At 43.3% G+C, this 27596-nt stretch overlaps 1 protein-coding gene across 1 annotated transcript in view; it reads right to left on the reverse strand.

Annotated features, from left to right (window-relative positions):
* The window catches only part of FOXO3 (forkhead box O3), a 124921-nt gene that overhangs the window by 16873 nt on the left and 80452 nt on the right, over positions 1-27596 (reverse strand). The window contains exon 3 of the mRNA XM_045080234.1: positions 491-1923. Coding sequence (XP_044936169.1) covers positions 526-1923 — 1398 coding nt within the window. The 3' untranslated portion in view covers positions 491-525. The remainder of the gene's footprint in view (positions 1-490; positions 1924-27596) is intronic.

Genomic DNA, 27596 nt, shown 5'->3' on the forward strand with positions numbered 1-27596 from the left:
TTGTTACTTTACTGGAAAAAAGAAGAAGAAACCATAACACAGATGATCGACAATAGCAGTGTTGGACTTGGGAGGCTAAGAATGTCCTCTGGGACGATGGGTCCTCTGGCTGGGTCCTTAACTTTGACGTTCCTGGGATCTAAGGTCCCCCTTCCTCCCCTTCCATTCTACCCTCATCCATCCATCAAGCAGGGAGACCTGTGTCATGAGTAAGACAGAATGACTAGATACAAAGGAGAATGAAATCTCTAAATGTGTGCATGTTCTCTTTACTGGCAGTAAAATTCCTGAGCTGTCAGCAAATTGTGGGGAGGGGCACCTGATGGCTCTGTCTGACTTGGGAGATGAAACGGTCGGGAGCCACGTTACTGTGTACCAGTGCTCCATGGTTCTCAACTTCTCAGGGTGGAGTAAAGTTCAAAGTAAATAAAAGTCAGCCTCCCCCGTCACCCCCACTTTGTTATCAAATGCCATAGCACTGGGCACTGACCTGCTTTGCCCACTTCCCCTTTCCTCAGTGATTCTTCAGCCTGGCACCCAGCTCTGAGATGAGGCCTGCTTAGCACCAGTGAAGTTCCCCACGTTCAAACCAACAACATTCTGTGTGGACATGAGGGAATCAAAATTAAAATCCAACCCATCAGCATCCATGAGTTCGCTACGGATAATGGACTCCATGTCACATTCCAAGCTCCCATTGAACATGTCCAGGTCCAAGTCGCTGGGGAACTTCTCATGGCCCATGACGGGAAGGTTTGCACTCGCAGAGTACAAGGAGGAGCCTGAGAGAGAGTCCGAGAGGGTTTGCATAGACTGGCTGACAGGAGACTGTTGCTGGTGTTTAACTGACCCAAGGCTGCTGGAGTCGCTCAAGCCCATGTTGCTGACAGAATTCGACAAGGCACGGCTGCCACCGAGAGCGCCCTGGGTTTGGTGCTGGTGGTGGAGCAAGTTCTGATTGACTAAACTCCCCTGGTTAGGCTGGGCGGCAAAGGACATCATTGGGTCATTTCGAAGCATCACGTTCCGGCGGGAGTTCTGGGCAGACACAGCGGTGCTGGCCTGAGACATCAAGGGGTCTGACTGGGTCATCATGACATCGCTGTGGCTGAGGGAGTCTGAAGTGAGCAGGTCCTGGAGTGTCTGGTTGCCATAGTGTGACATGGACGAGAAAGTAGCTGGCTTGTTCTCTTGGATGGTCTGCATGGGAGACTGGCGCAGGGAATTCAGAGATGAGGGTCCAAACACCGTGCTGTTAAAGGAGCCAGTTGGAGAAGCCAGGCCGGAGCCCTTGGTGGTGTACGGGAAGCTAGAGCTTCGCTGCATGAGCCCTCCAGTGGGTGATGGCTGGGACGATGGGAGCGTGATGTCATCCAGCAGGTCATCCATGAGGTTGTCAGACAGCCCGTCATTCAGATTCATAGTGCCCGCCATGTCGGTCAGCCGTGGTAGCTCCACGGTGCATGGCTTACTCACAGAGGGTGAGAGGCTAGCTGAGCTGTAGATCATCGGGGAGAGCGGTGCATCATCATCCTGGACGTCATCCAACTCTGTGCTTGCCAAGATGGGTGACAGGCGGCCGCTGACAGTGCTGGCGTTGGAATTGGTGCGCGAGCGGAAGTCCGTCCACGCATCCAGCTCGTCGCTGCTGCGTGACGTGGGGCTGCCTGGCCACTTGGAGAGCTGGGAGGGACTGTCATCAGCAGACTCAGGGGCTGTCTGCAGGGCTGCCTTCTTCTTGGCTGCGCGGCCACGGCTCTTGGTATACTTGTTGCTGTTGTCCATGGACACAGCCCGCCGCCGGGGTGCCTTTCCACTCTTTCCCCCATCAGGGTTGATGATCCACCAAGAGCTCTTGCCGGTCCCCTCATTCTGGACCCGCATGAACCGGCTGTGCAATGATAGGTTGTGTCGGATCGAGTTCTGCAGAGAGAAAGGAAAACACAGGACATGAGACAAAATGGCCCAAAGCTTAGGCACCCAGAAGAGGCAGTTAATCAGACTTGTTTTGGGGTGGGGGCACACCTTAATTTTGGAGATTAAAGAGAATAAAAGACAAACATTTGGATGAGATACCCACATCCAGTTTGGAATTCAATGACAACACTGTAAATGGCCAAGTGTGGTATTTAGGAGGTGGGAGATGGTTTCATACCCAGGAGAAGCTGGAATAGTATAAGCTCAATGATGTTGTTTTCCCCAAATTCCTAAATTTCTATAATTCTATTTCCTATACTGAAGTTCATACTTTTATTACCATAGCACTCTCTCCCTGCACTTTGCAACAAACCTCCCTGGCTCCCTACGGGTAATCAATCACTTGGAGCTCATTTTATTCTCTCCTCCACTACAGTAAAGGCAGCATCTACCTTTTCTTAACCACGTCGATAAACTCAGAACTGGTGTGAATTGTTACGGATACTTTCTACGACTCCACCTCTTCCTGCCACAATTTCACACCTGTCCAACAGGCATGAGAAAAAAAAATGGTAGAGCAGGATTTGCAGAGTTGATAGAAATAGGCAAATCTTCCATTCAGAACAATTCCAAATAATTTATATAGATACTCCCCCCTCAAGGCAATGGTCTGAGCACAGTAACTTCCTTCCAAAGAGTATGGAAAGGAAGGGAAAAGATAACTTTACAGTGGAGACGCAAACACTGTCTCAGGTGATCAAGGTCAGCATTAATATGGCTAAGTCATGCTGATAATACGCATTCTTTTTTTTTTTTTAATTTTCTTTATTTATTTGAGAGAGAAATAGAGTGAGAAAACATGAGAGGGGGGGTCAGAAGGAGAAGCAGACTCCCCATGGAGCTGGGAGCTGGACGTGGGACTTGATCCCAGGACTCTGGGATCATGACCTGAGCTGAAGGCAGTTGCTTAACCAACTGAGCCACCCAGGAGCCCCGATAATACACATTCTTGACGTGAAGAAAATGGCACTCTATTTTTGTAGTCTTTCTTCTAAAGCCCATCACCACAGTCTAATTATGAGAAAAACATCAGACAAGTTCCAATGAAGGGACATTAAAAAAAAATGCCTGCCTGTTCAGTACTCCTCCAAACAGTCAGACCCATGAGGAACCTAAGGAAGAATGATGATTAAATGTAATGTGTACCTTGGATGGGATGCTGGGCAGAAAAAGAATGTTAGGTAAAAAGGAAGGAAATCTGAATAAAATATGCTTAGTTAATGAACATAATAACTGATTAATATGTTAATCATTAATCAATGATTATTATGTTAATCATAAATATGTTAATGATAATATATCAATATTAGTTCATTAGTTGTGACAAATGTACCAAACTAACTTTAGATAAAGATAAGATGTTAACAAAAAGGGAAATTTGATGTTGGGTATATGAGAACTCCCTGTACTAGTTTTGCAACTTTTCTGTAAACCTAAAACTATTCTATATTAAAGGATTTAAAAAAAAAAAAAAAAAGAAGGAGGGTAAAATATCTTCAAAATCCTAACAACTGCAGCCATCTTGCAAAATGCTCCTCTTGGCTTAGTAGATAAGCCTGGTTGGCTGAGATGACCCAGATTCAGTCCTATCTCCGTCACTGATCAACCATGTGACCGCGAGCAAATCATTTAATCTGTCTGCAACAACTTTACTTCTCTACCTTCATTATAGCCATAATAACATCCAAACTATCCCTCCCTGACAGGGATGATGTAAGAATGATACAGGATAATATACTTCAGGAACCGGTCATGCTACCAAGTCAGGGTGTTCTCACTGCTATTATAAAACACAGAGTCCGTGATGACAGAGCTCATTCTAACCCATAAAATGCCTCATGTGCAGTCAAAGAGAGGAGCTGATGGCATCGCATCCCCCCATCTGCAACAGCACCTACAGGCCAGATGAGTTTTTATTTGCAAGTTAAGGACAAAAGGTATTGCTTGATGCTGTATATTAAATACAAACAATCCTAAAAGTTACCATAGTTTTTAAAAAATTGGCAATCGCCAACTGTATTTATGTAGAAAATGCAAATACATGTGTTCTCCCAGAATGTTTTGTAAAACACAGAAAGTCAGCGGGATTTTACCATAAGTAAATAACCCAAAATACTCAGTGTTTCCCATGTGTAAGTTCCCATGCAAGGAGGGCCTACAGCTCTGGTTGGACAATGAGCATTTACAGCCATGAGCTGTATGTTGGCATTTCCGTGATGGCCATAAAGACACATTTGAGAGAAAAAAAGGGGGGAACACGCTGAGGATCTGATGAGACAAATGTTGCTCTGGAGACTATATACTCTGATTCGCCTTTACTCTTACGGCTTTTGAAAGAATAATGGCATCTCTGCTAATGGTTCAGAAATCACGTTTCTTTAAAAAACAAAATACTTTATACATCAGATACGAAGTATGCTCTTAAAATTCACTGTAAGAGTTCAAAAAGCAGGCAAGTGCAAGGTGGTTCTACCATCTGAGTACTCAGATGACTAGATCTATTAAATAAAAAACTTAAACATGAACTTCTTGGTGAAAAAACAGGAAGGTTCTCAAACTCCATGGGAGCCATGTGCAACCTTGGCCAGCCCACTTTGCTCTAGATTTTGGAAAGAGTTCATACCAACACCTAGGATTAACAATGTCCAATCTTATGTGTTACCCTTGCCCCACTTAAAAAGCACTTAGGAGGGGCACCTGGGTGGCTCAGTCGGTTGAGCATCTGCCTTCGGTTCAGGTCATGATCTCAGTGTCCCGGGATTGAGCCCCCATTTCGGGCTCCCTGCTCAGCACAGAGTCTGCTTATCCCTGTCCTTCTGACCCTCCCCCTGCTCATATGTGCGCACACGTGTGTGTGTGTGCTCCTGCTGCCAAATAAATAAAATCTTTAAAAAAATATTAAAAAATTAAAAGCACCTAGGGACATATTTTTAAAAAGATATTATTTATTTTAGAGAGAAAACCCAAGTGTGGGGAGGGTGAGAGGGAGAGAGAGAGAATCTCAAGCAGACGCCCCACTGAGTACTGAGCCCAGCAAAGGGCTCAATCCCAGGACCCTGAAATCATGACCTGAGCCAAAATCAATGGTTGGACATTTAACTGTGCCATCCAGGTGACCCAAGAATGTGTGTGTGTGCGTGCACGCGCATGCGCATGTGTGTGTATATACACACATATACATATATATATATTTTTTTAAATGTATTTTTGGTTGAGGAAAAAAAAAAGCAACACTTTATAGAACTCCAAGATGCCCTATGTGAATTTTCTAATGATTCTAATGAATCATCTATTACTACAACTCCAAACCTCAATGTATGTGAATAATTTCGTGAAATTACAAGCTACAATTGGTTAAAATTTGGAGACAGAAATTAAGCCACTCTAAGGGGATGTGGTAAAGGGGCTAGAACACTCACAGCTAGGGCCAGAACTGCAGGGTGTCAGGACCCAGGTCCCTGATCTCAAGGGATAAGAAATGAGAGCCTGCCTGATTAGAACACTGCCAATTACTGGGCCATAACTTTCAGATCCATGGCTCTAGTCCTCATAATAAACCTGCAAAGTTGGTATCAGTGCTCTCGTCAGAAATATGAAAGCTCAGGCGGAGATATTAAGTAACTTACTCAAGGTCATGCAGCCAGTCTCCATATAACTCCAAGTGAAATTTGTTTTCCAAACTCCAAAGCTTTTATTATAACTTTCCACAGCTTTGTCATCAAATTATTTTGAAGTCATTGTTTGAGCTATTTGTGCCAACACTTAAAGAAACCTTTAAGAAAGAAGGATATAAGAGGCACAAATTTAGGGGCGCCTGGGTGGCTCAGTGGGTTAAAGCCTCTGCCTTCGGCTCAGGTCATGATCCCAGGGTCCTGGGATCGAGACCCACGTCAGGCTCTCTGCTCAGAGGGGAGCCTGCTTCCCTCTCTCTCTCTGCCTGCCTCTCTACCTACTTGTGACCTCTGTCTGTCAAATAAATGAATAAAATCTTTAATTTAAAAAAAGGCACAAATTTATTCTGCTCAGAGAAAAAGCTTCCTTTTGAGGGTGCTTGGGTAGTTCAGTCAGTTAAGCAACAAGACTCTTGATTTCAGCTCAGGTCAGGATCTCAGGGTTGTGACATGAGCCCTGTGTCTGGGTTCTGCGCTGGGTGTGGTGCCTGCTTAGAATTCTCTCTCCCTCTGCTCCCCAAGCCCCTGCTCTCTTTCTCTCTTTAAAAAAAAAAAAAAAAAAAATAGTCCTTCCCAACAAAGAAAAAAAGAAAACACACAACTTTATTACTATAACTTTGTTTATGAAGTAGGGATACTAATTTGATGGGTCTTTCCTAAATTTTTTTTAAGGAAGTTCTTTCAGAAGAATCCATCTGTAAATTAAGGCTCACACTGCCCATGTCCATACTTGTTCTCTAAATGGCTTTAGCAGCATTCACTCTAGGAAGAGCACAGTGGCCACTATACAAACCAACGTTAACTGCCCTTAGATACTGAAATAAAACCTGACTTCTTAAATAGGTTATTAGCTTCAGTCTCTAGTCTTTGCTCAACTCCTGTTTTAGAGGTTAACAGCAGCCGAATGCATGCCCTAAGGCATGTTACCTGTTTTTCCAGTTACATTACTAAGACAACACAAAAACTGCCACCACCATCGTGACAGTTCCCTATTTCAGCAGCCTCTACCCATACAGGCTGGTCAGCTTTCCACTTACAAAATCCATAATGTGAAGATAGGCCACTGACAGAAGGCCAATGAAGAAGGCCCCTCTGTCCATTTCCCGTCCAAATGCCCCTCACCCTAACAAGGTCAGATGCTAGGAGTGTATTCTGGTTGTCCTCACAGGTCATGATTCTAATCACTAGTTCCCCTACCTAAATTTTGGAAGCAGGAAAAGGTAAATAAATAAATGTCAAATAAAATGTCAGAACTGTAATGTTTCCCCACACCTTCCCTGGTAACAAAAGTTAATGGTGATATGATTTCCGTAAGGTTATAAAGCACCACTCCCTCACGCAGTCCCCAGAAACAGAAGTGGGATTTATAAAAACAGACAAGCCAACTGTAAAATCTTCTTATGAGCTATCATTTAAGATCTCTACATTAGGGTCTGTAAATTAGTTTCCATCGTACTATGTGTATTTTAAACTATAAAACCACCATTAAAAATATTCTATGGTTTTCCAATTCACACATATTTCTAAGATTTTACATTAGTTTGGGGATTGGGAGCCAAAGTAAAAAAGGACGGGTTCGACAGGACTAGACTGGTTTTTCTTATACACACTTTGAAATACCTCACAAGGCAGGCCATTGTTAATTGGCTGAAGCACCAAGGATATGTCTTCATCAATGCTGAAGTGGTAAGGTAAATACCAACAAACAGGACATGAGCGCCGGCCATTCTGTCATCACATTTACTTACTGAAGGAGCCAAGAAGCTACTACAATCTCAACCCAAAATCATGTGAAGAGTTCTGGTTATTTAAGTCCACTCCTAAGAAATCTAGACACTGATGAATTAAAGGCAAGCAAACATCTTCTAGGAAGAAACTTGAGTGTCAGGGACAAATACGCCAGTTTTTCTCCAACCTGGCCCAAAGATTTAGAAATTCCTTAAAGCACCTCTAATACATGTCTGAAGAGAGAGCAGAGATAAGAATACTTTTTATCCCATTTTATGTCAATGCTCTTTTACAAAATGATTTACACCCAAGCAAGCCCTGTCCTGGGCAGAAATGCTTCAGATGTAGTTAAAAAGTAAAAGAACTAGAGCAAACCTGCATTCTGTGTGATTGCATCTGCATTTAGTGGCCTAATCCTTCAAGCAGGTATTCGCAGATGTGTGAAGGAGGGCGCACAAGGGACTCCCATTTCACAGTCATGCTGACTGGGGGCCACAGCCTAGAGATTTCTTTGCTTGGCCCTCCTCAAAGAAATTAGCATAAAGATGACTGCACTTATCAGAATCTGTTACTTTTCCTGCTATCCTGAAGGACAGTTTTTTACTGTAGACACATTTCTTGCTAATATTATAATGCACACGGTCACTACACATATGCCAACTGGTTGTCAAGACAGATGGACCCCAAAGAGATGAGACGAGGTGTCAGAGAGAAGCTGCCTGAAATGAGCGAGTAGTCTCCAGTGATAATTTACAAAGTGGGTAATTCACACATGCAGTTTAAGGTGGCCAGTGTGGGGGGAGGGGTTGTGGGCGGGCAGCAGGATGCTGAAGGAAGACTACAAGCTTTGACGTCTGTCAGGTCTGGGCTGGAATCCCCGCTCTGACATTTGTCCAGTGACCTTGGGCAACTAAGTTAACCTCGCTGCCCCTTTCATAAAATGAGGATAAAATTACCCTCTCTGCCTAACTCCAGGATCCTCAGGAAGGTTAAATGAAATTACACATGCTTAGTACCCACTGGAGTGCCAAGTACAAAGAGGCTCTCCACTGTCAGGTCCCACATACGGAAGCAGTGACATCAGAAACATTCACTTACTGTTTTCCGAGCATCGTATAATTTAAGCCAAAAGGTGAGAGGGCGGCTTCCAGGAAAAGATTTCAAACTCTTAAAAGTATTTCAAAGGTGCCCTGTCAGTCGGGAGTGACCGGTAATTTCCTAACTGTTGCTACCCTATGTCCACTCCAGCCTCTTCCAACCCATGTTTACCTTGTGGGGACTGTCCACTAACCCAGACGCCAGCTGCATGTGCTTCCCCTGGAACACAGAGAGGGTTTTGTCTGGAAGCAACATGTGGTATCAATTTATCTTTCTCAGCAACGGCAACAAGGAATCCACTGACTTTAAAAATAAAAAGGGAGTTGTGTAATTTAACTCTTAAAGGCTCCTGCCCACCCTCCTTTCTACGAAGACAACCCTTCCCTCTCCCTCTTTTTTTGGTGAGGTCTCAAAAGTAGCAAAAGGAGGGTCACGGCTGTCAGCTGCTAAGCCAGACCCACTGCTTCCCACCGGGCAGCCTGTAGACACCCACCTGTCCTTCTAAGGGATTTCAGTGGGACAATTTGCAGAGGTTTGCCTTCAGACACAGTACTCATCTACCTTGCACACAGGACCAGCATTTCAAATAGGTCTCACTGCTCTGACTTGCGGGCAATGACAATTCAGAATGAGGCTGCCAAATGCCTGAATTCTAATACATGCATCTCCTGGGCAGTCGATGATAAAGGTCATGTGAAAAGCCCGATGGAAACCACAAATCAGGGGGAGACGCAGGGCGTTGTGTGCCACTGCAGAGTAACTCGAAGATACAGCTTCAGGAGAGGGCCTGGAAAGCCGCCTTTGATTTATAATGACAGGCTCTTTTCAAGGCAGTTCTCTGGACAAGGCCCTGACTTCTCTTAAGGATTAATTCCTCCCCCTGGCTGCCCATTAGAATCACCTGGGGAGGCTTTACATACTCCTTCCCCACTCCTAGAGCTCCTGATTCAATCAGTATGGGTAAGGCTGGGGTAGAGGTACATTTTTAAAGCTCCCCAGATTATTCTAATGTGCAATTAGAGCTGAGAATCACTGGAACTTCCACTGACTGAGACTCTAAGTCCAACCTAATGATCCCTAGTCTTCCCGAACCTGGCAGCACAGCACAGTTGATGTTGTCTAAGTCCAAGATCCCCCCATTTAGAAAAGAAGGGCAAGAGCCAGGGCTAGAGATTCAAGCTGGGATTATAGGTACAGAGTAAAACAGACTAAGTGTTCAGACCACTGGGATCCAGGTATCTTTTTTCTTAAAAAAAAAAAAAAAAAAAAAAAACGGCAAGGGAGAGGGTGAAAGGTCCCGGACCTTGCAATAGTCTTCTCTTTCTGTCCTGTGCCACTTCTCCACCCAGCACAGACAGGCATGGACAGAAAAGAAGCCAGGTGGACATGCACAAAACTAAGAATTGATACAGGCTGAGGAAAGGATGAGCTGGGCCAGTAACTGATCCCTGTAATTTTCAGGAGCCTCCCAGAAGTAGCATGCAATCTCGTACAATCCCTTTCACAAACTATCCTTCAAGCAAAATGCCGAAAAGACAGCCTGGGTAAAAATTTCTCCTGAAAAAGCCATACTCCAATCGTGAGGTACTAACTAGCTCCCACTGTTGAGAATACAGCAAAGTATTACTTAATGAACTTCCCTGAGGACATATTCAGCCTCAAAAATAACAATCACATACTCTGTTTCTCATTCCTTCTCATTCCACAACTGTTTAAACCACTACAGCATTACAGTCAGTGCAAGGATCCTGGGTGGACGCTGTAAGGAACCAAGCAGTGCCGCCATCTGAGGGGGGAAGTGTGAGGCTGGCCCTTCCCATCAGATACTGGGAGAGGCTAGGTTTTAGCAGGCTTATCTTCTTCCACTAGATTTTGTCTTCTCTGGGGCTATCTTGTCATTCAACAGCAAGAACAGAAAGTATGACAGAAATCAGACATCAGACTAGAAATCAGAAATCAGAAAGAGTTATTATTTCTGACAATATGGAATACCAGCTGTAATAGCCAAGCAAGCCTTTCAGACTGGGAAGAAAACTTAAATAAACATTCACATAAAGGATTGCACAATCGACCTTGATGTGTGAGACAAGTTCCAGGCTAGCTCTACTCTTACTCTTGTCTAAAACACTAAGTTTAAACCATTAAGGGACTTATTTTTGAAAGACGATGTTCTAAAATAAATATTGTCAGGATCTTGGATGAAGGATTAAATTTCCAGCTAGAAACAAGGTTTCTGTTGAATTTGCTAACAATAATCCTCTACCCACAGAGATCTCTTTGAAAGCTAACATTTGTTTCAAGTTTTCATGCAGTAAGTGACAGGTCCTGGTATCTCATTAGAAGGAATAAAATAGAGGTGCCAGGGTGGCTCAGTCGGTTAACTGCCTTCATCTCAGGTCATGATCCCAGGGTTTTGGGATCAAGCTTCGTGTTGGGATCCCTGCTCAGTAGGGAATCTGCTTCTCCCTCTGTGTGTTCCTGCTCTTTCTCTAGCAAATCAATCAATCAATCTTAAAAAAAAAATAAGGAATACAGTAACAATCATCTGATAATCAGCATAATGAACGCATTCTCTATCCAAGCAAAATGAGACACATGAGGCTTTCTTAGAAGAGGAAGGACTGGGCAGACAATATGTCCTGCCCGCCCCCCGCCCCTGCCCTGTGAAAAAGAAATCCTAGATAGGAAGAAAGTTCTCTTGAAGAGCATGAAAAAGACAACTACCACTCCACCGCAGTTTTGTTGGGGTTTCTATGTGGGTTTTATTTTCATATTAATTTTTTTTCATTCAGTAATCTTCTTTTCAAGCTCTTCCACAGCTGTTTCTGTTCTTGGAGGGCAAGAGGGAACATTCCATTCCCTACAGCCAAACCTGCACTTCCGGCACAAAGAGAACCCTGGCAGCTTTGCAACCTCTGCCCACACCCACTCCCTGCAGCACCCTGTCCCTCCCCACAAACCCTCCAGCTTCCAACCCCCGTAGGTCCTCCCCAGACTGAGGGAGAAGCAGCTCAAGGCATGCAGTCAACAGAATGACAGTCCCCAGAAAGCCGGCTAAAGCATTTGGCAGCCCCTGCTCTCTTCCCCCAAACTTCTTCCCCGATGTTACTGAATCCACTTCCCTTTCCCATGAGGGGCTTGGCAAGCACATACTATGTACTATGTACATTCCTTGGTAAGACCATGCACGACCGGCCACAAGGAATGGATGCTTCAAAGAGTTAAAAGCCATGAAGCTGCAGAACAGACTCTGCCAAGTAGAACAAAGTAGAACAGAAATAGTTTTACTATTAACATAATTTTCACTTCGATTTAAAAAAAAATAAGGCCGCAAATTTTTCCAGTCTGAAAATTTGTTGTGGGTGGAAACAGAATAAAAGGGCATTGGAAATACACAACCATAATTCGGGAATACATCAGAGTTTAATCCCTCTCGTGCCATTATGTACGTGATCAGAGCAGGAAGTTCAGTACAAAGTAAGCTGGGAAAAATGGAGAGGGCTGTGAAACCCATCTAGTAACAAGTACCTTTAACTTCAAGTTTCTAACAAGTTTCTTTCACTTCACAGTGAAAGAAACAAAGGACCAGAGAGACACGGGAGTGCCTGAACTCAATCGGCTAGTAAGTGGGCTCCAAGCTGAGACAAACTTCAATCACCCAGCCTTAAGGTATAACAGTAATACCCAGAAACAACATCAGCCCCGAGGTCTGCATTACCACGCCAATGGAATGGATGAGATGCAGGGAGCACAAAGCCCGGGAAGTACCTTCCACCCACCCACTCACCAGTCCATCCATCGGCCCACCCAACCAAATTCAGTCTGCCTTATCTTAAAATTTGAGGAAGAGAAGTCTGTCTAAACCAACACACATCAAACTCTTTACAACCAGTACCACATTATAGCTTTAGCATCTAGCATGGGGCCTGGTATATAGTAGGTGCTCAAAAAACATCTGTTTAATCGATGAATTGGTGGGAAGGGGGCAGCAGCCACAAAACAAACCTGAATTATACTTTGAAATGTTATGAAACATAAGCTCAGTAAGCAATCCTCACGTAAGTGAAGGCGGAAGCAAGCATCCATTGTAAAATGTGAAGCAGCAAGTCTCTCCCTTGGGTATTAACTTCAATTATACAATCCAATTTCCAAAAACAAGACGGCAGTCTAATTAGTAGACTTAAGGTTCTCTATAATAAGAGATGCTAAGAAGGGCAAAATGACAGTGTGTGAGCTATGTGGTGGGGCAAGGGCTTGGCACAGAGGCCCCACGTCCATCCAGGGAGAAGAGCTGACTCCCTACCTGTCTTGGAATGCTATGGGGCCTCCTTACTTGGCGATGAAGTTGGCCCAGAGCCCTCAGACGCATACTCACAACCACAGATCACACATTCTGGTACTAAATCTTCAACGCACATCCAAAGAAAAACAAGAACACGGAAAATCCAACCTAAGAGTCTATTTCACCTGTAATCTGAAAGAACTTAATGTATTTGATATCAACCAGGGCTAAAGCTCTGTGCTGGACAAATCTGATCTCAATTTCATTTTCACGACAAGCCCGTCAGTCAGGAGGAAATGAAGGTACAGAAAAGTTAAGTAACTTGTCTGGTAGGTGGTGGTGCTAGTAGCTGAGCCCGAGGCTAAAGCCAAAGTGAAGCTCTCACCACTCTACCACGTGTTTCCCTCTGATGTCACCAGACTGCCTAAGGAGAGAGGCACCACTCACTGGTGACCAAGGAACACGAAGGAACAAGAAAGAAAATCTATTTTACTGAACTACATGTTCCCATCTTTACGTTTCTGCACATGGTCCCTAGGATTATGAAAGCAAGGTAGAGTTGAAAAAATGACCAGCCATGAAGTGAGTTTTGTTGAAACCAGATCATCTTCAGAAATGACACCTTTCTTCTCAGATATAGCCCAAAAGAGACACTATAAGCATGTCCTAGCCTGACCTGGGATCACCACTTTTAGGGAACAACCAAGCATGAGTACTGCCATAAGCTATTAAGTATCCAGGCCTTCCTCAGTGGCATGTCTGCTGGCGTCTGTGCTCAGAGAGTACTAACCTGTAAGTTGAGCCTGGTCAGTATTACCTGGGCATCCTTGGCAGACTAATTCAGGCCCTCAAACAGCTGGCACCAAGCTATGGGGCCTCAAGCCAGAGACATCGGGCAAAGCCAAGCAAATGTCTGCTTTGTCCTGACCTTGCCATTACGAGGCTTAATCTGAAACAGGGACCCAACTCTATACTATTTTAAACATATAATTAGTTTATTACAGAGCCAAAAAAGATTAGCTTTCTTTAAATCTAGTGAATTTTAAAATGTGTTTTTTGCCTGCCAACTGACAGCATGATCAGGATGCTTCTGTTTAACCTCAATCAAAAACTGGTAGAACACTGCTTTAAGGCTGGATGTGCACGCTATTTTATTATTTGTCCTTTGGCAAAAAAACCCTGCAGAAACAGCAATCACTGACTAGGCACGCAAGCACATTAAAGGGATGGCTGTGCAGGTGCTAAGTGGGTGAGTTAGACAGCTTGAGCAGTCTGTCATCTGAAATCCAGGAAAACTGCTTTTCTGTTCTTAGTTTACGATCCCTTCCTTCACGTGAAACTCACTGGCTTTAGCGTCACACATACAAACACAACTGTTTCCAGCTCTTTAGATGTCATGGCTCAGAAAAACCATTCCTGTCTTGTGATTTCAGGGGCAACTGATTTCTTCTGGGTAGCTCTGAAATATAGGCCAGCGTGTGGGCACAGGCCCACACCCTGGAAAGACTGGGAGGGGTAGAGGCACATTTTCCATCTAGGGAAGGAGAAAGTTTGGGCTCAGATTTTCAAAACAGACAAGTGTGTATACATCTGGAAGCAAGCTATCTTCCAAATGTCAACATTCATTATTCTAACAATCATCAGAAATCAAGATGATAATGGTAAAAAGCCGAAGACAAAAAAAGTCAATGCCACACAGCAGAGTTACCTCTGTTGGCTACTGCAAAGAAAACAACGGATGGACTTTCTCTTTGCAGGAACAAAGAGCACAGCAGTCAGTTCTGAAAAATGACTCAGGCCTACAGTACTCTCCTCTCTCCCTTCCACACCCTAATGAAATTCAGCTGAAAAGGAGCCTCCTGAGGAACAGCTTTCTCTACCCTCTAACCTCACCTGCATGTGCAGCATTTCGGTGTACTGGTCTTGCAAGATTTCTTCTTGTTTAAAACCACAGGATGCAGAAGGGGCTGATGACCGATGTAATGATATTGCTAAACACCAAGTGAATCAACTACTCCTTCCAGACACTGCTGGGTGCCAGCGACACATACAGGTAAGCACCACACAGCTCAAAAGCCCACAAAAAAGGAGCAAATAAGGAGAGAACACTTCCATCATCTAAGGAACCAGGCATTCATTCCACTGCTCTGGGGGGAAAAATATTTAGACATTCACGCATTTGACTCAAAATCTAAGATGTTGCTAAATGTACAAGTTAGTATCAGCATTACTCTCCCAACCATTAGGAATGAAAAGGCTGAATGTGGGCGCCTGGGTGGCTCAGTGGGTTAAGCCTCTGCCTTCGGCTCAGGTCATGATCTCCGGGTCCTGGGATGGAGCCCCATATTGGGCTCTCTGCTCAGCAGGGAGCCTGCTTCCTCCTCTCTCACTCTCTCTCTCTCTCTCTCTCTCTTCCTGCCTCTGTGCCTATTTGTCATCTCTGTCAAATAAATAAAATCTTAAAAAAAAAAAAAAGGCTGAATGTACATGGGGTAAGTCACAGTTTTTCTAAAGGCCATGAAAGGACCACACAGTCCTTTTGTATTAATACGTACTTCATGTGTGGAGGTGAGCTTGAAAGCACTTAAAACACTGGAAACAGAAGCATCAGTAATACAGCGTCTATCACCCAAAGCGCAGGAGGGATAATATTAACTGGCAAGGATAGGCCCATAATAGACTGAGTATGGTGGAGAGTCAGGGGGTGAGCCCACACTTCACCCAGCAGGGTCACAGGGCTCCCTGAATACCAGCTGTCTGTGATTCCAAGGCCATTCCTGAGGACACAGGACCCTTTCTTAGCCTCATAACAGCCTCCTGGGTTGAGTCTGGCGTGGCCAGTTTAGTCCACAGATTTTTCTCCTCAACTTCCTGGAGCCCATTACGAGGGCTCCCTGAAGTTTCCAATTCTCTTCCCTTAGTCAAGTCATTCGTTTGCTAATAATATGTGTGTGAGCTCATAGCACGACCAGGTTCTAGATCTTCCCCTAAAGCAAAACAAATCATTGTATGTACAGGGGTCACTGAGATTGATCCCTTCAAATTAAGACAAGGGAAGAAAAATACACAAGGACAGATGTTGCTGAGCTATTTTCAGGTTCAAAGGCAGCTTCAAATAATGCACTTCCAACTCTCTGAGGCATTATGCGGAGCAGTATCACCCAGTATTAAGTTTTCTCCAGAAACAAGTTCATCAGGTTCTTTCAAACAGCTGTGACCTCAGTAGTCTTCCCAAGAGAGAAAGATAGCTGAGTCCTGATGTTAATTTGTGGACAGAAACAGAAGTCCCACAAGTTTCTTATAGGGTTAATAAATCCAAGATGAGACACAATTCTCCAGGAGTCTCTGGTGTTTCTGCGTGTCTCGCAAGCCAAGTACTAATGGCCCTGTGTTCTGGATTGTATTTCTAGCATGTGTGCATTTGCACAGTGAATAATCCTGAAAGACAGTGAGTTTTCCTCCAGAGCAACAGAGCCACATACAGATATACTTACTGTCCATTAGGAAAGACTATAGGATCCCCAAACTCAGGGTTCCCCTCCTGTTAACAGAACTGGCCACATGCACGGCAGGAACCTGGGCGCATCTGTGTCACTCCTGTGGGACTCTGGGACAAAGAGGAAGCGGACGCAACATCGGCAGCTGCTTGTGTGCTTGCTGTGCGGGGCGTGAGTAAGCGATTCCTTGGCTTCTGACCCAACAGTCTCACGACCAGTGGAGTCAATGCAAAGAAGCAACTCGGCCATTCGCCCGTAGCTAACCTCCTTCTCTACCCCTACGTAAAGGAGAAGGAGCACCAGACAAGGGGAGGAAGAAGGAAAACGAAGTCACAGGTAGGAGAGGCAGACATGCACAGCTCCGGCATTTCGAGTATTCTGATCCGGTTCTGCTGAGGACCCATAAGGCTTTAGGAAAAACAGACCATTAATAAAAGAGCAGCTCCCCAGACCCAATCACACTGCAGGGTTTCTCCCGCATCAGGTCATCATCCTTCTCAGCTGTTTCTCGACGCTGCTGTTTGCTTGTGAAGAGCTGGGCTGAGTGCCCTTCACCCTCCCTGCCTTCCTCGACCAGACCCGGAGCAGGACACGTCAAGTCCGCCCTCCCCACCTCCCTGACAACCGATGGCCCCACAGCGAAACAGTCCTCTAGGTAACATCTGTGGAGTTTCCACAGGGTCCAGAGCTCCATTTCGGAGCCCCTGGTGATTCTTGGAGGAAAGAGCCTCTCCTTAGGTTCCCTACACTTGTCTATGGGCTGCTCCAAATTTAACCCCGATGGAAATGCTGTCAGGCCTTTCTCCTTCCAACAGTGAATCTGTCATTATTACAGGTCATCCTGTTACCCAGGATTATCCAGAATAAAAATCCTGAAACCTAGGATTCCCTCTTGCCATTTTAGCTCTCCCTTACTCATTTTCTTCATTCCTCTGAAAGTATTTAGCAGCTTTATATCTGCAGAAAAGAAGATGGACTAGGCAGTGCCCGTGAACCAAAGCAAACACATGCGCATATTTTTATAAGCTAGAAAATTAACTCTCTTCTGGAAACTTGGGAGAGAAAAAAAATTACATATATATATTTTTTCCTCCAAGTTTCCAGAAGAGAGTTAATTTTTTAGCTTATTAAAAATAAACCAAAAGCCTCTACTACTAAATACAAAAACTTTACAAGATTTCATGCTCTACAGTTCTTTAATGAACTGATTTAAGCCAGGCCTGTTCTGGTACATAGGAAATTGATATTTTCTTTTCCCTCCCCTTTCTTCTTGGATAACCTACTTCCATTCTTGGCAAAAGAAGGCATATATTTACTACAGTGTTCACATGCACCTACACGTCCAGTGCCTCTGGAATAATACTGAATTGTTGCCACACAGCCAAATAATGTGCTCTTTGAGAAATAATTATCAATTAGAGTGCTATAAAATGGGCCAGCAGTTCTACTCTGCTCGCACTGTGTGGTATTTTGGCCACCAAACACAACAAGCTTTCTTTGGTTACCCTTTACATCAATCAGAAAATTACATTAATTTGCTGTGACGCTATTTGTGGACAGATGGGGAAAAGAATGCAGACGTCCAGGAGTAAATTAGAGCCAGCTCACTCTACTTGGGCAACAGGTCCCCCACATAGTCACCGCAGATACTAACATTTTATAGGGACCCCGGCCTGGGCTGGGTGACAAGGGCTGCATAAAAAAAGAAACTATTAGCAACAACTTGCAAGTAATCAATTTCTAGTACTTTCAGTCTAGAGCAGCTGCCAAAAGAACTTGGCAAAGGCATCATTTAAAAAAACACCAATTTAAGCTACAGTGCAGTATTCTTACTATAGCGAAACAGGTTTTACTTTATCTATATATGAGGTCTAAATATAGAAAAAAAAAGTTTAATATTCAGATACCATTTGCACATTAAAAAAGCCTTCTAGTTTTTCTGTCATTCTTCCTGACAGTTCTGTTTTATGCAGTACTATGTGTAGTAATGATTATTAAAATATTTCTTGGAAGGAAAATACATAAAAATATGAACTCATATGTGTTCATATAAGAAGACAACTTGGAAGTGTTAACAACCAGTTCTCCTTATCAATGCTCAAGATGCCTGATACAAAGACTCATTTCTTGAAATGAACTCCTCTTTCATTTTCTCTTTTGAAATAAACCACGCTAAATAAAGTGAACACCTGCAATACAGTTCAGGAAGTCCAGTGTTAAACAGACTCTTTTCCTAGGTTCTTCATCTCCAAAGAAATCTACCTTCAGCATTGAAAGTCAAAGCAAATACACCGTAATGAAGTATCAGATTTTCAAAAGTTAAGTTGTCTGCCTTAAACTTCAGAAGCAATTAGAAGTTCGAAATGTAGATACTATTTGTTTTATTAGAAATCATACTCATGCTGCAGTGGACAAATACAGGAGGAGGGGGCACCTGGGTAGCTCATTTGGTTAAGCATCTGCCTTCGGCTTAGGTCATGATCCCAGGGTTCTGGGATCGAGCCCCATATTGGGCTCCCTTCTCGGAGGAGAGCCTGCTTCTCTCCGCCCCCCACCCCCAGCCCCAGCATGTTCTTTCTCTAATAAATAAATAAAAAATCTTTTAAAAAACAAGCAAACAAAATAAAAGTAGCTGACTCAGATGAGAGACAGTTCCTTTTGTTCTGCATTTCTTTTTTCCTTCTATACCTAACTGAACCACGAGGGAACCCTGAGAATGAAAACCACTGGCAGTGATGGAACAGAATCTCAGAGATGAATCCTCAATCACTTCTTAGAATGCCTATATCAGCCCTAGACTTCTTTTACATGAAAATAATTCACTATTAAATTCGGTTTTTCTATTATACATAGCCAAACCTAATCCTGACTGATAAACCCAAAAACTAATTTTAAAAATATTGGTACGCACTTCTGCATGTGTTATCCATATGTGTTCTCTCTCTAACTTCTATGTTTATTAATTGGTAATTTAAAATTGTTGATTATAAAATTCCAAGTATTAATAATGTAAAGTATTAATAATGTCAAAAAGTAATAATGTAAAGTGTTAATAATTGTAATCAGAGGTTTCTAATCACATCAAGTAAATAATGCAACAGACACACCTAGCAAGAAAGGCTTTTCTGTGCCTGTTTCCTACCTCCCTTGATGTATGTCATCAGGCACTTTGCAAGTGCTTTTCAATGACTGACTGTGTTTGTGCCGGTTACTGTCATCCTCCAGTGTTACAAGGTTGGCAGGGCAAGCAAGCAGTGATCCTCCTGGCCCCAAAGAAACTTTGATGTGGAAACCACAGAGGATAGGGACTCAACACGTTTGCAAGTGAAGAGGCTGTATTATGAAGCTCTTAAAACCTGTTCTGGGTCAACCCTGATTTCAAGAGAAAGAGCATTTTGGGAGCCTCAAGACATAAAAATAAATTATGGAAAAAATGGCTAAGAAACATATGGTCTTAAAAGGTTATTTCTATCAATCATGGGAATATGCCTGGGCCACTGGACCAGCAACAATGTTCACAAAACTATCGAAAGTAATACCAACAGACAGTGAGCAAAGAATATCTAGAATATGCCACAATGTCATAACTTGGATGAAAGCTTATGCTCTTCTGACTCTAGAGTAACAAGCTATAAGCAGAAAGTAAGGCCGACAGTGACATATCAGTTTCCACTCAAGCCCAGAGCATCAAGTCCAAAAAATAAAAATGCTATCCAATAAGGAAACCAATGTGGGATAGCATCCAGTAAGAGTATTAAAAATAATTCTATATTCCCACTGAACCAAACTGTGGTCAGTTATCCTTCCCTAAAATGAATTTTCAAAAATCAGGAAATGAGCAAATGAAGAAATCTGTCAGAAAGCCACTCCAATATTCTGAATAATGAATGCTATACAAGAAAAAAAACTATTGCATTAAGATACCATTTGACTATTTCAATTTTTCATGTCTGAAGTCTAGATACTAAGAACTGTGTCTATGAAGACCCAGTAAACAGGGCAGCGTGACAGATAAACTTAACTACGCTGACCAATTCTGTCAGTACGTAAGAAAGAACAAGTCAGGGAAACCATCCTGAATATTCCTAGTTAGGTGTGTACATGCTAGGTTATAGTCAGTGTTAGTGAACAGAGCTCTCCCCAGAAGAAGAGAAGATGGGCTGGACCATCTACTCAGAGGAAAGGTGGTTGCTTAGTAATAGATATATTCATTTTACTGAAAAATACAACATAGTTGCTCCCTAAACCAGTGTGGGATGCAAAGGGTTTATTTCAGAGTCTAACTATTCCTTTTGGCATCTTTGAACTCCTTGTTATGCTATTAAGTCCACTCCTGGCACTTCATAAATAAACCTGTGAAGTGTTGGTTCTGAAATGGCCCCTGTGGCAGCAACATACTTGCGGGAGTGTACGGCACTGTGGTCTCCCGTGGAACTCCTCACACAAGACTGGGCACAAATATTCTTTCATTAAACTTGTAATCACACTAATGGAAACGCTGAAAGGGAGAAAACCCTCCAAGTCACAAATGTTTGATGAACTAAGAGCTGTTTTGTTTGGTTTGTTGTATTTTGTTGTCAGGTATAAATGCTCTACATCAAGTCCTGAATTCCTTTCACTTAGGGATTTGAGCAAACCACCCAGGATGTTCCATCCTAAGTGCTTCCCAGCAACAAGCACCTAGTGCTTCCTTTAGTCTTCAGATCATTAACTTTGAGGCTCCTGTGTTTGGAAGGTGAAAGGGAAATGGCACAATTCCGTAAGGTTTCCTCTGACGTAGAGGGTAGATCTAGGTTGGCAGGGAGTAGAAGGAAGAACAACAAAGGTCCAGCCTCTCTGCTCAGCCTCACCAGAGCCGCCAGGGCTGGCGCCACGGAGGAAGAAGCGGAAGGGCCACATACACACAGTAGGCAGACAGGTGTTTACTGAGGTCCTTCCATGCATGGGGCATACAAACACTAATGAAAAGACAAAGTCCCTGGCCTCATTATGATTTTGTGGAGTGAAGGGGAAGTGAGGGACAGACATTAATTATAATGAACAAATAATACATAATTACAAACTGAAAAGGGCTCTGAAGGAAAACAACAGGGTACCATGAGAGAAAATAATGGGTTGTTTGGATGGAGCGAAGACAGACTGGAAAATAAAGAAGGACTAAGACCTAGAGAATGAGCAACCAAGTAACCAAAGTCATTGGAGTGGATGAGTTCACCTAGAGAGAAAAAGGAAGAGGAAATCTGAGTTTTCCTTGAAGTCATGACATGAGGTCCGGTAGAGAAAAGGACCAAACAAGAGAATGAACACGACCACCACACAGGAGGGGAGTGTGGTGATCAGGACCGTAAGAACACAGTACTTCAAGAAGGAGAGAGCAGTTACCACTGAAAAACATAAAAAGAGGAGGAGATGGAAGTGTGTCCATGAGCTTTGGCAATAACAAGGTCATTACTGGAGACTGAGTGCTAGTGGCAGAAACCAGGGAAGATGCCAGCAAGGAATCACTCATCATAACAAAAAGCTAATATTTATTGAGTGCTTATTACATATGAAACACTAATCTAACAATGGGAGTAAAATTATCCCCCATTTTACAGATGAGAAAACTGAAGCTAGAGGAAACCTGTTCAAGACCACATGATGCGAGTGGAGGATCCAGGGCTGGAACTCAAGGGGTCCGGCTCCAGAGCCCAAACACCATGCAGTGAAAGCCTCAAGGAGTGAGGGAATAGGACCTAGGGCCTACAGATAGGGACCGACACTGTCCTGGCCCTTGAGTTACACAAGAATTTCCCAGTAGAGGTCATGAGATGAGGTAAGATTCTACAGGCAGATTCTACTCTTGCAATAGCCATAAAATTATCCTTTCATTTGGAGAAAATTATTATCGTCTAAGGGCTACATCCCAGAATACATACTATGACAATTTCTAACTTGCTTTTCATCAGTGAGAGACCTCTGAAAATAATCTCAGCGTAGAGATGACCTAAAGGGTACGCCATGCTGTGATCCACACTTCAGTCACATGTTATGCTCCTGCCCCATGGCCTCAATTCTCTGCAGTTCAGCTCTAGACAGTATCACTTTTAGTCCATGGGCCCCACTGCCACAGGCTGGGCAGGGACAAAGCAAAACACATGGGATCATTCTGGCTGTGTGTCCTTTCCTTACATGGTTTCGGCAGGAAGGAAAGTGAAGCAATGAGAAGAAAGTGACGGACTGCTGCTGAACAATCCTTCCATTCCATGACAAACACAAAACAAAACAGAGCAGCTATGCATTTCTTCTGAGGTCTGCTCATCCTGTTTTCAAATCCCAGCAATCCCACAGCCTTCACCTCCACCTGGGAATCGTTTCTTAGGTACTTGAGAGGAAAGTGCTAGTATCTGAGGTGACCTTAGTGGTGCAAACCAGTAATGGAAGTAAGCAATGGTCCTTGCCTGGCCTAAGCCCTCCCACTCCCCCCACCCTTCCTGTCCTTTCTGCCTTCAGCCAGTTTAATGTACACCACGTCCACTGGTCCTGGTTAAAGAATTTTATTTATTGTTTACACAGTAAAATTACAAGAATGAACCAAAAAATGAAGTTATCTTCTACAGAACAGCACTGCACAAAAACTGGGGTGAAAGCCAATTCCTCCTGAAGTAAAGTTTCCCATACAGATTACCAAAAGGTGGGGAAAGCACAGTTTGAAAACATATTTAACATTTTACAAGTTGGTCTCTTTGGATTAGGAAGCAGAGAGCACACAGAAATTCTTTGGCTCAGAAGCTCAGCTGTACTTACCAGATCACGTGAAATACACAATATGTTTAAGATTCTTAGAAATGAGCTCAATCTGTATGCAAAGGACTAGAACAAGCGACAGCAGTAACAAAACTGAAGCCGCAGTAGCTGGTGACTGATTAGCTTCATGGGACCACTAAGGAGGCTGCATGCTAATTTGGCTGGACAGGGGTCAGGCAATCCTACCTAGGACTCTCCCAGCAATTGTCCAGAACAATGCAAATTAAGAATTAAAATTCTCACCTCAGTGAGGACAGTAATTTAGAGTGCAGCTACTGCCATACACAAATTATTCTAACTTTTCAAAAATTTTGTCATTTGCTAGCCTGGAATTAGGTAAAAGTTGCTGAACTTTTGTTTCCAGTCTTTAACTTTCCTTTGATTACCGAAGTAATACATGCTTATTCTAAAAATCTAGCAAAATCAGAAAAACATGGAGACAAAAACCAAAAAAACCACCCAAGGCCAGAATTACTAAGGCTTAATATGTCAGGTTTCCTGTCTTCTTGCTTTCTTCTTCCTCAAGCCCACACAGAATGCTCTTCCAGCTACTCTGCCTGTGTAGACATGTCCTAATACGATGAAGGTACTCAAAGTACAAAGTACATCCCCTTCCCCCGGAAAGGTTTGTCTTTTATAAGCAAAACAGAAGGGGGATATTGACGGGTAACTGTTCTGAAAATGGGGACAGCTCTAAGTCCTACTGCACACATCACACAGACCTAAGGTTGTCCCTCAAATACTGATACTTGAATTTTAACAGTTGCTTCTGTACGCCCCAGTTCCCATGTTCCATCCTTTGCCAAAAAGGGGGAAAAAAGACCCAAATATGGATTAAGGGGAATTACGCCTTAAATCTATACCAAGTAGTCATCGTAACTCTGTTTGGTTGATAAGTTAAATGTTATTACCTTATTTAATGCAGAAGAAAAATGGCACAGAGAAGCTGAGGCAGAATTCTGGAATGGGAAGAGGGATCAGAGATCAATTAACTCAGTGGTGTTCAAGCTGCTTAGTAAGGAGCCGTGAGAGTGCTTCAGGGCCACAGGTAAGGGAAGCAGACCGAGTCACTAAAATTCAATGTACTAAATTTACCAAAGTTCATTGCTTTCAAAAGCATTTACAGAAATGTTTTAATATGATTAGCAAGAATGTTTGGTTTTTGCTGCTGCTAATGAAATAGTTTTAAATAAATTAAATCAGTAACTTAAATTCAAATGCATCAGAGGGAAACCAAAATGAGCTAAACCAATCTCATCCCACTGAAAAGTTGAATTTTGTTTCTAATCAGTAACAGCATAGTAGGGCCAAAAATATATTTGTTAAATGAGCTTACGAATGAATGGGATCCATCAACTTTGTAGAAAAACCTAACATGAAATGGTAAAATAATTCAGAGTGGTAGAAAGGATGTCTGGAAGGTATTAATGAGTTGTATGATTAATTACCCAAATTTTGCACCTACTAATTATATATATGAAACTGTGAAGGATCAAAAAACCCCAATTAATTAAATGTCCTAAACATGCAATGTGATGGATGCTAAAAAGTTCACACAACTGAAAATGATGTATTTAAAAAAAAATTTAAACATCGGAACAAATGGAACAATATTCACATGAGATACTGACATTTTTGTTACTGATGAAGCATATCTTTGTGAATTTATTTAATATGTGCTTAATGTTCAGAAAAAGTATAGTATGCTTCTGTTAAAGCCCTCGGTGTCCTAACACAGAAGCACGTGGCTAACTTGAGGGCAGGGGTGAGCAGGAGGATACATATCTTCATTTCCATTCAGCCTATAGGTATTGCTGCCCAAATTATGTCACTTGAGTCTCCTAACTTAATGCCTACTGTGTTGTGCGCAGCTAAGTTTTTCAGCAGTCCCGCGTGTATTTTCAAAGCCTCAATCCCAATTATCACACAGTGACATCATCTTTACCTTTCTTCTCCAAGGAAAACTGCCTGCTTCCTTCTGTGAGTCTCATTGGGAGCACTGCCTCTGCTCCTCCCCACGCCCGGGTCACTTCCGTCGCATTCCAACTTAAAAGTACTTGCAGCAAGGCTGGCTCCCCTCCACTCAAATCATGGCTGTGCTTCTCTGCCACTGGAAGCTGGCACCCCAGTTTTAAAAGCAGAAGGGTCCTACATTCCGCGCTTTGCAGTCTTGAAGTAGTTTTTCCTACTTAGGACTGCCTTTCCAAGTTGACTGTAAACGAAGACCAACAAGCAAGTTCTCTGCTGTTTCTGCATCTCGGAGTGAACAGCACAGTGGGAGGCACACAGTGCGGTGTTCAACATATATTCACAAAGTAAAATCTACAGCTTTACGCCAAAGGACCAAGACCTCAACACACTGATCATGTAGGTTTTGTTCTCCTAAAATGGACCGTACCTTTTGGGGAGTTAGTCCACATTTAATTTATTCAGGTTAAAGAGAAAAGGAAGGTGCCTAAGTTGTTGCAGTAGCTGGATTGGGGGTGGGGGGCGGTTGGGGAAGGAATGTTAAAGCCCCACCTGGGAGCATGAAGCCAAACCTGCCCAAGACAGGGTCTGGCTCCGCTCACTGCCTTCTGAAGGGCCCCTATTGTTGCTGTCACCTGGGATCGCTGCACCCATGCTTAAAGCATGGTTTTTCTGTCCCAGGAAATGCTTCCTGAGAGCAAAATACAATAAGAAATAAGACCAGCTCCTCTGGCTTTCTCTCATTTCAGTCCAATGCACTTGTGACCAACAAAGTGAGCTTTCTGATTTTATCTACAAACTGTATACTTTAGTACATGAATCTGAAAGCTTTCCCCCAAATCAAAAAGCTAATGACTGAATTAGTGTAGCAAGCAACGGAGTTCTTGTTTCCTTCCCCAGAGGCGATCTGGTGAAGAGTCCGTGCTTTGCATATGAAAGGGAGCAGGATTCAGGCCTCACCCGCCCCAGCCTGGAGAGGCGAAGTCTGAAGGAGGAAAGGAGCTGTGGGGTTCTGGGTGCCAGGGCTCCAGGCATCTTCCGTGAGAAAGGACAGATCCCAAAGTTACCCTTCCTCTTGGTCTGCTAACGGGGAAAGTTTCCTGCTATAGACCTGGATATCAGGAGAGCCTCCTCACACCCATCTAAGGTCATCAAGACAGCGCTGACACAGCACTGGGCAAAGATTCTGGAAATGGACATCTGAGACCTGTCAGCCAGGACAGGGGCCACTGCTCTGTCCCCTTTCCTTTTGTAGATTTGGCATAATTTTAGGATGAGAGAAACTACTGTTCACTTCTTTGGAAGAGCCTAGGCTTCTAATTTAAATCAATAAGTCGTCTTTAAAAACAGCATCCTATCACTCCTTGTCCCAACCACACACTCCTATTAGACACACAAATATCAACAAACGACAAGTTAAAAACCTCCAGATGGGGGCCGCAGGAGGAGGCTGGGAATCACAGTCCTCTTTTCCTGGAGTTATTCATTCTTTAACATCACCAGAATTTAATCCTAAAATGTCCCAAAATACCCGAGCTGTAGGCGACCTTCAGACATCACCTTACCCCAACCCATCACTTCATACAGGGGAACACCAGAGTCTGGAGAACTGAAGCAACCTGCACAATGTCACACACTCCTGGGGAAGGCTGGGGCAGGGCCTGCGCCCAGGCTCCCTGGCTCTGATGCCTAGATTCCCTCTTTTCTCTATACCATCTTAGTCACACCCTGATACGTAGAACAAATCACAGCAGAAATGCTCTGGTTAAGGCTGGGGCAAGAAGACCCAGGGGCCCTCCTTTCCCTACCCCCATTACCCTTGGGGTTCCGGAGCCTGCCTCTGAGGATTTCCGGGGTCTCTGAGGTCTGCATTTGGAAACAACTCCCTTTATACCACACTCATTTACATTCCACTGTCCCACACACCTAAAATGCTGTATGGTTTGGCTGGGTGGTGGGAGAGTTTAAATGTAAGAAAACATATAAACATATTACTGAAAATTTAGAAAAGAGGGTAAAAAGGTACTCATAGTCCAGCTACCCTGACTTTACCATTGTTGACAGTTTGATATATTATGTTTTCATTTTTTCTTCTAAGTATATTTGTTTTACAAATTTGAAAACATAATTTTCTGTCCCATTTCCCTGGCTTGCCACTGGACATATATTTACTGAACAAATTAAATTTTTATTAACATTCATGAGGATTTCGGGATGTTCTTTTTGATAAATGGCTGCCTTAGGAAATATGTCAGAAAACTTGGACATTATAATCACGCAACAGAAGTGAGGAAAAAATTTTTAATAGAGATAATATTAGCTATGGGGGAAGACAATCAAAAAGCTATTGCGGAAAGATAAGCCCAAGACAAGAGGAAAGGACACAGGCTGCTGACTGTCACATGGAGAGAAAGACTGGGGGAAACAAAGAGATGTTAAAGAAATTCTTACTGGAAATAAGCCTAACCGAAAGAACCACAACTCTAGAAAAAGGAACTATCTCTATCTTTACCAGAGTCTGATATGCACCCTAAACCCATACAAACTCAACTCACCTATCTTACTTTTACACATCCATGAGCATGCAGA

The sequence above is a fragment of the Mustela putorius genome, unplaced genomic scaffold, assembly GCF_011764305.1.
Source record: "Mustela putorius furo isolate JIRA1106 unplaced genomic scaffold, ASM1176430v1.1 tig00000450_pilon_pilon_pilon, whole genome shotgun sequence".
NCBI classification, from domain to species: Eukaryota; Metazoa; Chordata; class Mammalia; order Carnivora; family Mustelidae; genus Mustela; species Mustela putorius.